Source organism: Aulonocara stuartgranti, assembly GCF_965226115.1.
Source record: "Aulonocara stuartgranti genome assembly, chromosome: 5".
NCBI lineage: Eukaryota > Metazoa > Chordata > Actinopteri > Cichliformes > Cichlidae > Aulonocara > Aulonocara stuartgranti.
Window position 1 is genome coordinate 5327204 of NC_138943.1, and position 13145 is coordinate 5340348.

The 13145-nt window shown below is 37.5% G+C and overlaps 1 protein-coding gene across 3 annotated transcripts in view; it reads right to left on the reverse strand.

The window, feature by feature from the left end:
- Window positions 1–3029: 3029 nt before the first annotated feature.
- LOC309707100 (A-type voltage-gated potassium channel KCND3-like) overlaps window positions 3030–13145 on the reverse strand; it is a 109740-nt gene continuing 99624 nt past the window's right edge. For 2 of the 3 annotated variants that reach the window (XM_082534219.1, XM_082534218.1), the window contains 3 exons: window positions 10639–10734; window positions 8923–9176; window positions 3030–7205 (listed from right to left, as the gene is read on the reverse strand). In XM_082534219.1, coding sequence (XP_082390345.1) covers window positions 6968–7205; window positions 8923–9176; window positions 10639–10734 — 588 coding nt within the window. In that variant the 3' untranslated portion in view covers window positions 3030–6967. Of the gene's footprint in view, window positions 7206–8922; window positions 9177–9515; window positions 9618–10638; window positions 10735–13145 lie in introns of all 3 variants that reach the window. The other variant, XM_082534217.1, reaches the window with a different exon arrangement.

Consider the following 13145-nt stretch of genomic DNA (forward strand, 5'->3'; position numbering starts at 1 on the left):
AGTTGATTTTATCTGTAGAAAGATTTCATTTTTCATGTTCCCAATTACTACTTTAGTTTAATATCATAGTTTGCACAAAAATGGGAACTGTTAAAATGTGAATTATGTTTTATGAACACATCAGTGTCTTAATTAGCAAAAAAAGCATGGAAGATTTATCTAGTTTAATAAAAAGGACATCAAAATGATTACATTTTATACTACATATGATCTAAATGGGTCTAAATTAAGGGCTAATATGTACTGTGATAACCAACCATTTGGTAGTGCTGCATGGTCTACCAAATATTTTAGTGCACTGCCATCTAAAGGCTCGAATGGATAATTACAGGGCTTGCGGTAATCATGGTTAAAATTAATTAATCATGATCTGCAAACGATTTGGTCCAAATAGTTCCACAGCTCCGTTCTCAGTTCTCCAATCCAAGCATTAAAAGGTCACTTTTCCAAAACAGCTTGATGTCAGTGCAATTTGAAATGAAACATCAATTTTTATTTTTATGTCTTAATATTTTCAAACGTTTCTATAAACTGTGCCATAGACATCATCAGTCACTGGATTAAAATAAAATAATAACATGAGAATAAATTAAGTTCTCACAGGAGCAGGGTGGTGATCAGCATTTAACAGCAGTATAACACACTGCTTAGATATTCAAAATAATTCTGCTGACTATCTCTTTTTAGTCTTCCTCCTTCTTCCTCTCCCCCCTCTCCCTCTTTATTCTTTTGTCTTAGTCTCTGTGGAGTTACCAAAGAGTGAATGTACCAGTAAAACAGATTTTATAACCCAATTAAAGGCTGATATACATCACTTTATAACAATATTCTGATATGAATATGAGATACTGCTGGCCATTGAAATGCAACATCCCTCTGACTCACTGGAGCTGTACTGTACTGTTAAAGTAATACAATTAAAGTAATAATATACATTAGTTCCTTGGCAAATAGCAGCATGGCACCAGACTACTGAATAAGAAAGCTAAAGTTAGCTCATGGTCTCTATCTAGCATACATTAGCTAACTTTTTGGACACTATTTAAAGATCAGATGTACATCAGAAGACATTTTTCACATCACAGCAATTACCCTGCATTTTAAGATAAAATGTGTTTAAAATTAGCCCATGAAATTACATCTTCATCCTCTTTCAGCAGCAAAACAAGTCCTATTTAACAATTTATGTTTTAATTTATGTTTACATCATGACAGCGAGAAAACTAGACATTTAGACCTGATTTCCTTGTAACCTTTACCTTCTGCAATAGACAAGTTGAGAATATATATAAAATTAGAGACATCAGTCAGAAAATAATATCAAAATACACTATTATTGCTACCATAACTTAGTTATTTTTATGGGTGGTATGTTGAAATTTAGGGGTACCAGAAAATAGGGTCTAAACTCACAACAGTTGTACCTAGTGCAAAATCTTCCAAAACTAGTAATGCATAAAACTGAAGTGGCATTTACTTTAATATCTTCAAAGCGGGTTTGTAAAGATGTGTTTGTTGGGTATGTTTGTGTTTACTTCAAGCAGTGTTAGTCATTGAGTTTGAGTCATGCAGTTCTTCCATGTGCTGATGTCAGTCACACAACCACTAATGGCAAATATTAAGCTTCAAATGGTTGTCAAGACCACACCTGTGGCTGAGAGTAAGCTGACATCAAAACACTCGTGCACACATGAAAGAGGTGTTTTAGAAAAATAACATGACTCAAACAGCATTTTAACGTAATATGATATGTAATTTATGCAGCGTTTAAATTCTGTTTTTCAAAGCATTCCTATCATGTCTGCTGCTTTAAGTGATGTGCTTACTTAACTGGGCTAGTTTTATCATTGAATAATACACCATCTGATTGCTACAAATTAAATTTTGTTTCATAATGAAGCACCTTCCCTGCTAAAATCACCACATGCTGAGTAACTGGCTGTTTTATAACAAATAAATCCTAAGAAGTGCATTAAAATAAACAAACTTGTCCTCAATTACTAAAAGATTTGTTAACATGAAAATTTTTCTGTATCTGCTAAAACTCTGCAAGATTAAAAGAACATTAAAACGTTGTTGTATTAAAATAAATGTGGTCGCATGATCTTAGATACAGCCTACAACCTTACCCATTAAATATATTGCATTAGTTTTGGTGATAAAATATTTAATGTGTGTTTGGTAATATGTTTAGTAAACACAGTGGCATCGATTCTACAAAGGCTGATTCATACTTTCATCTCGTGAGGCATTTACTAATGTGCAGACAGATTCATGTTTGTGGTTATGTAAAATATTGAAGGGTGTAACATTTTGGCAATGCTAATCCTGCTTTTGAGAATATGAAACGTACGTGAACAAACATTCAGTGGTTTTTAAAGCTCTATTTTATAGTCACAAGAAGAAATGTGGTGTTTATTCACAACAAAATAAATGTAACTGACACAATAAAAGATTCTGCAGAATATTGGGTTGAATAGACTTAATGGATAAAAGTATCCGGGCACATGACGCTCTGTTTTCAGTCCTATAGCCATGCAGCTATGCAGTCTGCTTTCACAAACATTTATGACCGAACAGGCCATTCTCACTACATTTGAGTAATACCACACTAGATATTACATGATCAGCTGTGGTATTATTGCAAAGTGGAACCACAGCAAGTCAGCCATGAAGTAGCAGACCACATAAAGTTACAGACTTTACGTGGGGTCACTGTGCCAGTGCCGAAGTGAATAGTGTGCAAAAGTCTGTGTATGTATGATGCATACATGGGCTCTGCTTGAAGTCTGTGAAATACTATGTCAGTAATTCCACTTTTATAAAGCTCGACTTGAGTTGGAGATTTAAGTGTAAAATATAAGAGATGATGTGATTTATTCCTAAATTTAAACAAGACTGGGCTCATCTTGAAATTTCAATCTGTGTAAAATGAAACAATGAAACCAAAATGAAAATGCAGATTTCTATGCAAAGATACTGGTGACGGGAGCGAGAAGAAAGACAGCGTTTGACTGTTGTGGCAGAGTTTAATTTTCTGACACTTCATAGTTCTTATAACAAACAAACTGACAGAATACCGTACACACAGCAAACAGACAGAAAAAGCTCAGTTCAAAAAATAAAAAGAATAAGAAACAACACAAACAGCAATGCCAAGACTTTTAGAACAGACCTCAACGACGCCTTTGAAGTAAAGTCCATCAGATAATCACAACAAAAATCTTCATATATGAGTCACTCTGGTGTGAGAAAGGTGATTTCTCTTAATATACATTTTTAAAAAAGGTGAACGTGGTCTATGAAGCTGCAAAAAAGCCTTAATATGTAAATACTGTTTTAATGGTAACCAAAATCCAGCTTATGAACACCACGGCCGGGCAGATGCTCAATATTTCCAACAATAACGAGACAAAAAGTGTCTAAAGGGTTTGTTTTTGTAAAGCAGCATAAATAATACCACTACTTTGTTGTTCTTACAAAGGACAGAAAAGTGACCATTTTCACACAATACTTTCACCTCGTTGTTAAAACGTGACAAAATACAGAAATGCAACACAAAAAATACCAGTACAGCAAAAAAAGACCTCACTTGGTCCCTCAGGTTCCACGTTAACAAACAAAACCAAGAGAAAAATAAACACATTGTATAATTGATACAGATAACTATAGCACACTTGGCACAAACTATTCCAAACACGCATCTACCGACTTCAAATGTGCAACAGTGTGCAGCAAGTAGGTCTAGAAATGATAATCCAGTGAGGAGTAAGGCCAGAAATCAGTCCTACGGGGCTCAGCTCATTTTGATTTAATGTTAGAAAGTATCTCTGCTGCCATCCTGTGAGCATCTCTGAGACTGACCGAATTATTAGCTGCATATTCTTTAGAATGAGTTTGTTTTTGACCTTAAAAACAGCAGTTTGACAAAACTATGCCAACTCCAGGGTCACTCACATGTGCTGTTTATCCTGCTCAGAAGCTGGTATAATATTGGTTTAACTGGCTTTCAAGATAAACACATTTAATGTAAGAAAAAAAAACATGTTTAAGGTGGAAATCACTGAAAACATTAAGTGGATTAAGTTATTTTATTTTTCTAAACATTTGAGAAGATATGAGTTGTGCTTAGTGTCTCATGAACAGCACACAAATATTTCAAGTCATCAGTGAAATCACATCTTTTCAGAGACATTTAGAGAAGACACAGAGGGCTACAAATATGTCAAAAAGAAAGTAAAAAATAAAAAATCAACTAAAATTTTTAAGGTAAGACAGAATACCTGAAAAAACAAATAATTTTTTAGCTCTGGGTATTTTATCTACACTTAAAATATTTTCAAATATTCAGCGGATTTCGTTTTAGTTTTAGTTTTATAATGCCGAACCGAACACGAATACGTTACGTCCTGTAATTGTCCAGGTCGAGTGGTGCTCAACCTTCATGGCATTCAATACCCAAACATTCATGATGAACATGCACAGTATTATTTTCCATTTCAGTGTCCTGCTCAACCTTCAACGTGAGTGGCAGCAGCACAGTGGGCATAAAGCGTCAGTGTGCTATCAAATTCATACAAGCACTTAACCACAATTTATTTTTTAATATGAATTTTGTAGGTTGTTTGTCAGGATAAGCCCGGCAATATTCTCTGTTTCTGTTCCATAAGATGGCAACAATGTAACAATGAATTTAACCTAGCTCAGTAATTCTCAAAGTCTGGGCTGCAGCCCACTTGTACCCACAGTAGGTACTACAGGTGTTCTGTGAGAGGTATTTTATAATAAATAAAGTTTAACCTTATTTTTTAGTTACAAAAAATTAAGATTTTTTTATGATGGCTATTTAAATGTAAACATCCTATCAATTCATGCCATGTATGTGACCTAATTTGATCTGTAAAGTTTCCCCAATGTTGCCAATGGCAGGAAAAAAGGTGAAATGCAGTGATTTAAAACCGGCAAATCAAGAGACGATCAAAGTGAATCTGTGCAAACACAACGATTTCCAATCTTAAGTTGTGAAAAAAAAATTGAAAATAATTTTTGATATTTGAAATTAAATTGTGGTGTTATTAAGATCGGAAATTGCTACAGTCACACCAGGAAAGAGTGCTTGGAGAGCATGACACCAAAGATATTGTGAGAGTGTGCAGTTGACTTGGAATCTTGCTTCCTTCAAAATGGCTTTTTCAAAGATGGGGACCAGGTCTGCAACCCCAGTTGCTGTCTTCAGTTTGCTGTCAGTTTGTGACAGAAGGGGCTCCAGTTGGCAAATTGTGAATCTGTTGCTGTCTGTTGCAAATCTGTTGCTATCTACATACACAGAAATTTACACTCAACAGAAATTTAAATGAACTACTTACATTCAGAGTCCAGTTACAACCTCATAGACTCAAAACAGAAATTTCTCCACAAATAGCGATGTGATGGTTGCTGCAAGACAGCGAAATGATATAGATGCAGCTTTGCTTTTATTTAGGAATACAAGCAGTTGGCAACAATTTGTGTTAAAATCAACTGCAAAGAGATGAGGCACAGATGAGTCCTGCACAGACTGACTCAGATTGATTGCTACTTGTTGGCAATCTGTCTACATTTATAAATTAGACGGCAATTATTTGCAAGCTTTAACCAGTCTGTCTGAGAGTGACTGGAGTCAGTTTGAGTCAGACTGTTTGGACACAGGCTGCCACGGAGCAGGTAACCTACAAAATCACCTTAGGATCAAAATTGGGCACCCAGTTAGTTTTTGAAACTACCTGCAATCGGTTGCTGAATGCAACAGTTTTACTGTAGTGTGACTGAGCCATAAACGATACTTCATTCTGGGACACTGTCGATACAATCATGTTATTCAGTATCCTGGCCTTACTAACACTTGCTGTTGTACTGAAACCAAATGTTGTAGTATTTCCCCTCCCAAAATATGCAATGTTATATACCTTTTATTATTATCACTGTTTCACTGCATGGCTTGTTTCTTCTTTACATTAACATGTCAGAACCCTCATGTACATTGTCCTTCTGCTGTACAAACTACTGCAACACATATATTAATCTGCAGGAGAAAATTATTTAAAACAAGTTATTTTCCTGTGTTTTTGTAACACAAACAGTTAAGACTAGGATGAATGAATTTCAGCTAATCAAGTGGTTGGTTTTGGTCTTTTCATGGGATGTACTGTAACCTCATCCTTCAACATTAAATTACACATTTGCTTTATAGTAATTCTCCGGTCAGCTCAAGGCTGAGAACCACTGCTCTGTTTCAATGCAGTACGACGACCGTCAGCCTTCAGTCCACATTCAGTGGGATTTTTCAAATACAACTAAAATCACAGTTTGGTTTGAGGAATCAACATAATGTATCGATACAATTATCCAACGAAAACAAAGAAACGCTGTTTCCAGTCTGCAACAAATGAAATACACATTTCAGGGATGATATTAGCAGCATCAGGCATGGCGACTTTAAACTAAAACAGTTTATGTTTCTCAAAATACTATAGACAATCACATAACACAAACATGACCAATCAGATTCAACAGCTTTGTTCTTCAGTATTTAATCCAACAAATCTTCTTTTTCACTGTGAATTCACGTCAAATTTACTGTGAATTTGTGATGGTCAACAGGGTTTGTTGATGTTTCTGCCAGTTGCACAATATCATCAGTTATTTTCCACCATCTCCACTGCTGTAAGAAACGTTTAGAAATGCAGCAGCTCTCATCGTATCTACAGTACATACACGACATGACACGAGCGTGATTCTCAGGTCACATATCTACAGTCCTCTACCTCAATAATGTCTCCATAACTGGTGAGTCCTCTGGAGTACACCTCTCTTCTCACTGACCCTGTATTAGGGAACACGGTACGTCCATGAATGTAGTGTTACCTGCTTCCTCCTCCTCTGCTTTTCTTCCCCCTGGTAGGGTGAGTTACATCTTTCAGCCACACAGTCACAGAGCCGAGACTTTGACGATGTTGGCGCCAGCTGAGCTTGTTGTGGTCTGAATGCTCAAGGGTGGTGGGTGACTTGGAGGTTGGGGCGGCCTCCGCTGTGGGGGCCCGTGGAACCCGTCTCCATCAGGGGTTAAAGCAGGGGGTGTTGGGAGGCTGATGATGGCTGTGGTGATCCGGCCACTTTTGCAGTTGATCCTGCTGCTCTCGTCAGTTTTAAGGTTGAGGTTGGAGCGGCTGTTAAGTATAATTAAATGTGGTTAATGTCTAGTACAAACAGTAGTAATTGCATATGTAATTACATATGATTTTTAAGCAAAACATGTTCTGTAATTTCTATAATGTTTTTGTAAATTTGGGCAGGAAATGAAGATTCTGGAGAAATTTATATACCAAAGTTTTATCAGTTAACTGCACTCACAGTCAGCTTTATTATTTATGCCTAAACAAATCTTTAAAACAACACTTTATGACTTTATGGACAGAAGTACTGGGCCACCTACACATTACACCTACAGGAGCTTTTATGACATCCCATTATAAATTCATAGGCATTAAAATGGAAATGGTCTCCCCTCTGCAGCAATAATGGCTTCTACTCTTCTGTGATGACTTTCTACAAGATTTTGAAGTGTGTCTGGGAATTCTTGCCAATTCAACCGGGAGAACATTTGTGAGGTCAGACACTGATGAGGGGTATGACTCACAATCTCCACTCTTGTTCATCCCAAAAGTGTTTAATGGGCTCTGTGTGGGTCACTCAAGGTCTTCAGCACTATCAGCTGATCATAATGTTATGGCCCATGCTTTGCGCACTGGGATACAGTCATGCTGGAAGAGAAAAGGGTCTTCCCCAAACTGATTTTTTCAACACTGAAGCATAGATCAGTCCAAACCAGACCAGACCAATCCTAAAAATAAACAACCCTATAAGGTAAAATTCGGTGGAGGAGGGGTCTGGCATTTGCCAAACCAAGACTAATCCGTCATTCTGCCTGGAACTCCACAGAACATATTTCCACTGCTCCAGAATCCAGGGGCAGTGGACTTTACACCATTCCAGCAGACGCTTGGCATTGTGCTCGCATGCTGCTCTCCAGACGTGAAAACTCATTCCACGAAGCTCTCGTCAGACAGTTTCTATGCTATCCCAGAGGAGGTTTGGAACTCTGCAGTTATTCAGTCAGCAGAGCATTGGTAAGTTTTAAGCCCTGTGTGCCTCAGCACTTTGTAACTTTACTTGATCTGACACTTAGTAGCTGAATTGCCGTGGGTCCTAAATGCTTCCACTTTGCAATTTGCATACCACTTACAGTTTATCGTTGAATATTAGAAAGGAAGATATTTCAGACAGACTTGTTGCAACAATGGTATCCTAGTACTGTACCGTGCTCAAATTAATTGAGCTCTTTAGAACGACACATTCTTTCACAAAGGTTTGTGAAGGCAGAAGTCTAAATGCTCGATTTTATACATCTGTAGCAATGGGACTGAAAACACCTGGAACCAGAGACCAAGAAGTGTGACCAAATACCTTTGTCCATATAGTGTATCTAGTGATGCATTTGAGAAGTAAAATATGAAACATGTGAGTCCTTAAAATACCTTTTATTTTGAGAGGAATTTGTGTAATAAAGCTGTACAAAACTAAAATGACATTTTTAAAAGTTAATGTACTCTGCTAGTTAAAAAGTATAACTAATTTCTCAAAGATATATTTTATTTAATTAGATTATTTAAATGCAGCTGGATTAATGTTGACAATTGCCTATTCAGATCCATCTATTAAATGTCTAGAGTCGAGTGAGGGACTTCAAAGTGTACCCCCAGAGATGTGTTTTGGAGTGAAAGATTAATGCTTGCACACATAAAACAGTTTCAATGGCCAAACACCAGGAGTTTGAAATTTTTGCCAAACCTCTGATGCTTGCCCCTGCATCTGTTTTTGTTTCACCTGGCGGTGTGGGACAGTGGGTCACCACACTGTATGTGGATGGCACTGAGCTCCTGCAGCGGGCCCTGGTGTGTTGAATGGGTGGTGGGCAGGCTGGTGTTAGGCAGAGGAACATTTCTCTTTCTCTTTCGACTACAACAGGTACGTGTGGAGCTGTCATGGCTGGATACAGAGGGACTGCGTGAGGGATAGGTCTGCAGAGCCGTTTCCAAACAGTTCTGCTCGTATATCTGCTCGTCCACAAACTCGTGAGCCTGGAGAGAAAAAGATGAATGAAAAAAAAACATGGGGATAGCAAAACAGGAGAGAGGAAAAACAGCAGTCTGTAAATAGGCTACACAACAGCGTTATAGGACATGTTGCCCAGTTGTACTTCACTTATAATTTTACAAAAGGAACCACACCAAAACAAATACAATTTAAAGAAATTATAAAAAATAACCTTCATCCTATCATACAAAAATCATGCACCTGGCTGATTTCCTTTATTGGCTGCCTGGATAACACTGTCAGTGTTTAATACAGATCTTAGCCAACATCTTTTGCAACAGTAGCTTTAAAGACTTTACAGTGGATGCAGATTTGAGACAAACCTTTACATGACGATCTAAATCCTGTCCTGTCCTCAAACTGTAGTACGAACCAGTGTCTTCTGTGTCTTGTTGCACAGGTCTGCACAGGTTACCATAGCTAAACTTTAACACAAGTATACCACAGACCAGGTTTAAGTGAACTTAGGGGTAGTTATGTTTAACAGATACTGTGAATATTCCTTTAATATCATAATTTAAGTTCAAGAGTAGTTTCATCCTCATACAGAGACTAAAGGAATACATAAATGTCCAACATTATGATGTACAACTGTTAGCTTGAAGCCAGAAAGTTCTAATTCAAGCTCGACTGACTATCACAAGTATAAACTGACGTATTCTGTCTAATAGGGAACCTTAAATTTAATGTGATTCAGTACTGAAAGGAAACTCATTTAAATGTTGAATCTTTACTTCATTGTCATGCCTGAAAATCTGAACAACTGTGTACAAAAACTCAGTTTGAATAAATATAAAACAATATAGAAATGTGAAAAATAGTGACAACATCGCAAATCACAAGCGACAACACAGAGAAAATAATAAAAGAGAATATTCCTCTGTCCAAATACACACTGGTGTGCCGTCAGTGACGCCTCATCTGTGTGAACTGCATGACAAAACTGTGGTGGGCAGTTCAGAAACCAGGTTCACTGCAGTGTAGCAGATTTGGCATCGTAATATGCCAAATGTAGTTTATGGTGCAGCTGAGTTGTAAAACCCCGCAAGTTCCAGTTTTTACAGACCCACTCTAAACCCCACACCCACAAAGTCCCATAACAACTGTCAACCTGGCGTGCAAACATTATGACATTTTTTTTAAAAATTATTTATTTTACCAAGAATGTGTTTTTTGCTTCCAGCTGAACTCAAACCACAGATTTGAGAGCAAAGAACACCTTACTGTGACAATGACAGACATTTTTGGCAATGCCCTAAACACCTTTTTTCATCTGTTTTGGGGGAAGTTGGCAGCTACATGCAAAGTCAGTGTGAAGAGCAAGCTTCTGATAAGGTAACATTTGGAAAATCTAAAAAAGTTTCATCGCTAGCTTCATTAATGTTAGCCAAGTTTTCAGCCATAGCTACACAGTGGACATGTATATTTATAACAGAGTGCACTTACTGTTGTTTTCTCCAGACAGTGCAGTAGGTGGTGGTGTTGGCTCTCTAACAGAGAGATGGACTTCTGGGTCAGCTTCTGCTCATCCTCTTCTGTACCCTGATTGTACACACACGCACACACACACACACACGCACGCACACACACACGCACACACACACACACACACACACACACACACACACACACACACACACACACACACACACGCACGCATGCACGCACGCACGCACACACACACAGTAGGTATTAGTAGGTATTATGAAATTATTCAGGAAGTTGCCCTTGGACATAAATCTCTAGACATAAAGACCCAGATGCTGAGATTGCTCTTTGATATTTACTCAATACTTAATACTTTGAAAATGAACTTTTAGTAATGAAGTAGTAATAAAAAGCCGGAGGTTCTGCTTCATGGCATTCAGTTTCATCTGAACTCTTTTTGTTCATGTTTGATGAGTTTCTCCTCATTTCAGTTATGAACAGGTAGACAACAGCTCCTGCCAATTGCTTTCAAATAATTTACTTGTTACATAGTGAACCACATTCCTGTTTGGAGTGAATTGATCCCTTATCTTTAGGTCTGCTTAGCAAGTGGTTTGTCCACTTTCTCCAATTTGTAATTTATTTCCTATTTTGTAGTTTTTTGTTTTTTTAAAAAAAATCCACAAACAGCCTACTGTTTTTCTTTGATTTGTTTCCTTGTCTAAGCAAGCAGCAAAATAACTTCCAATTTCAGTTTATTGAGCAAACAACATGCAAATTATAAAACCGTGCTACTGCGAATCCTCTAACTTAATTGTCTAAGTAGGTACTGCTGAGTGTTATTTGATGCTGGAGGCAGCTAAACAGTTATTGATGTCAGAAGCTTCAGAAAGAAGAGAAATCGCAGAGTTTGAGGAAGGGAAAAAAACCCCACTGAAGCAGAAACTTATGGAACCCTTTGTTGGTATTTTTCCTGACAGGCTTAGTTTGAAATTCAGCCTTTAATATTCCTTTGTCTCAAAGTAACTGCAATTACCAAATAACATGAAAACTGAAAATGGTTAATTCTCTCCCCACACTGTTCATTGTTACTCAGAGGATTGGGGTAGGAGGCAAACCAGCCCATGGACTCTCATTTGGATTCCAGGAACATGAACAACACCGTCACGTGGGCACGTTTTCCGATCGCTGGATTTGTGCATTTATCCTCTGGCAGAGGACCTATACACACATAATATAGATACAGAGCGAGATTCAGTGGTCTTTCATGTAAATAAAGAAGCTGACTTTGTGCAGTCAGTAAAAGGAAGCTGATCACGATAACCGTGCTGCTAATGAATGATTGGACAATAACTAAATGTGTTTTTTCCCAATGTATTTGTAATAAAAAACTCCCCCTGAAGCAGTGGTTCCCATATTTTGTTATATTTTATTTTCAAACTCCATTGCATTTAGTATATTTAGTAAACAACTAAACAAATACAAGTAAACTGCAGTAAATTACAGGTAGCAATGAAATAAACTACTAACTGTTTTACGTCCACATCTACACGGGTATTTTTGAAAACGCAGCTGTTTCTACGCGTTTGGGCCTTTCGTCCACACATAAATGGTGTTTCGAATCACCGAAAACTGCGATTTTTTTAAAAACTCAGGCTACGCCCACGTGTACACGGGTATTTTTGAAAACGCAGATTTTTCTATGTGTTTGCACCTTTCGTCCACACTTTGGGAACCTCTGCCCTTAAGTATTCAGTGTTATTCATGTGATGTCCAAAACTACAACAGTAATAATGAGATGTGTATAATTATGTGAACATATCTTTTTGAGGGACTGAGTAAATGAAATAATCCAAAAATTAATTGTCTTGATTAAAGATGTATTCAGGGATGCAGGACTCTTTTTATAGGTTATTTTATTTAATATTAAATGATGTATCAATTAATTTTGTTACTTTGTAGCAACTCAATTTATTTATTTCAGATTCAAGAAGGTCTTCTACCATCTGGGCATTTTTCAATATCCTCAAAATGGATGTATGACCCAAATGTCAAGTTCCTGGAGATGTCATTAGAGGGCTGTGATTTGTCAGTCTGGCTATCCAACTAATGTTGTAACTGCACTATTCAATCACATATTACCATAAATAGGTGTTCAAATCAGTTAGAGAATGACATTAATGCACTTTATCCAATGTTAAGTTACTTCTGTATTCTGGAGCTGGCCTGGCCATTGCCTCAATGGAAGTGTGAAGGGTAATATCAGTTAGTTTGGCATTTAGCTGTGAGTCAGGTCCAGGATGCTGTGAGTTCAGGATATATAGAGTGCTATGTGCTGTGGCCTCAGTCACACAGGCCTAGACCAGCTGGTCACCATCTGGCAATCACCGGTCATGAGGATTAAATGTGTATTCCTTGAATATGCCTCACCTTTGTCACAAGGTGAAATAAGTCACAAAGAGGTTTACACTGAACACCTGCAAACACTTGCCAACTGCTCTCTCCAAGCGGTAGTGAAAACAGAG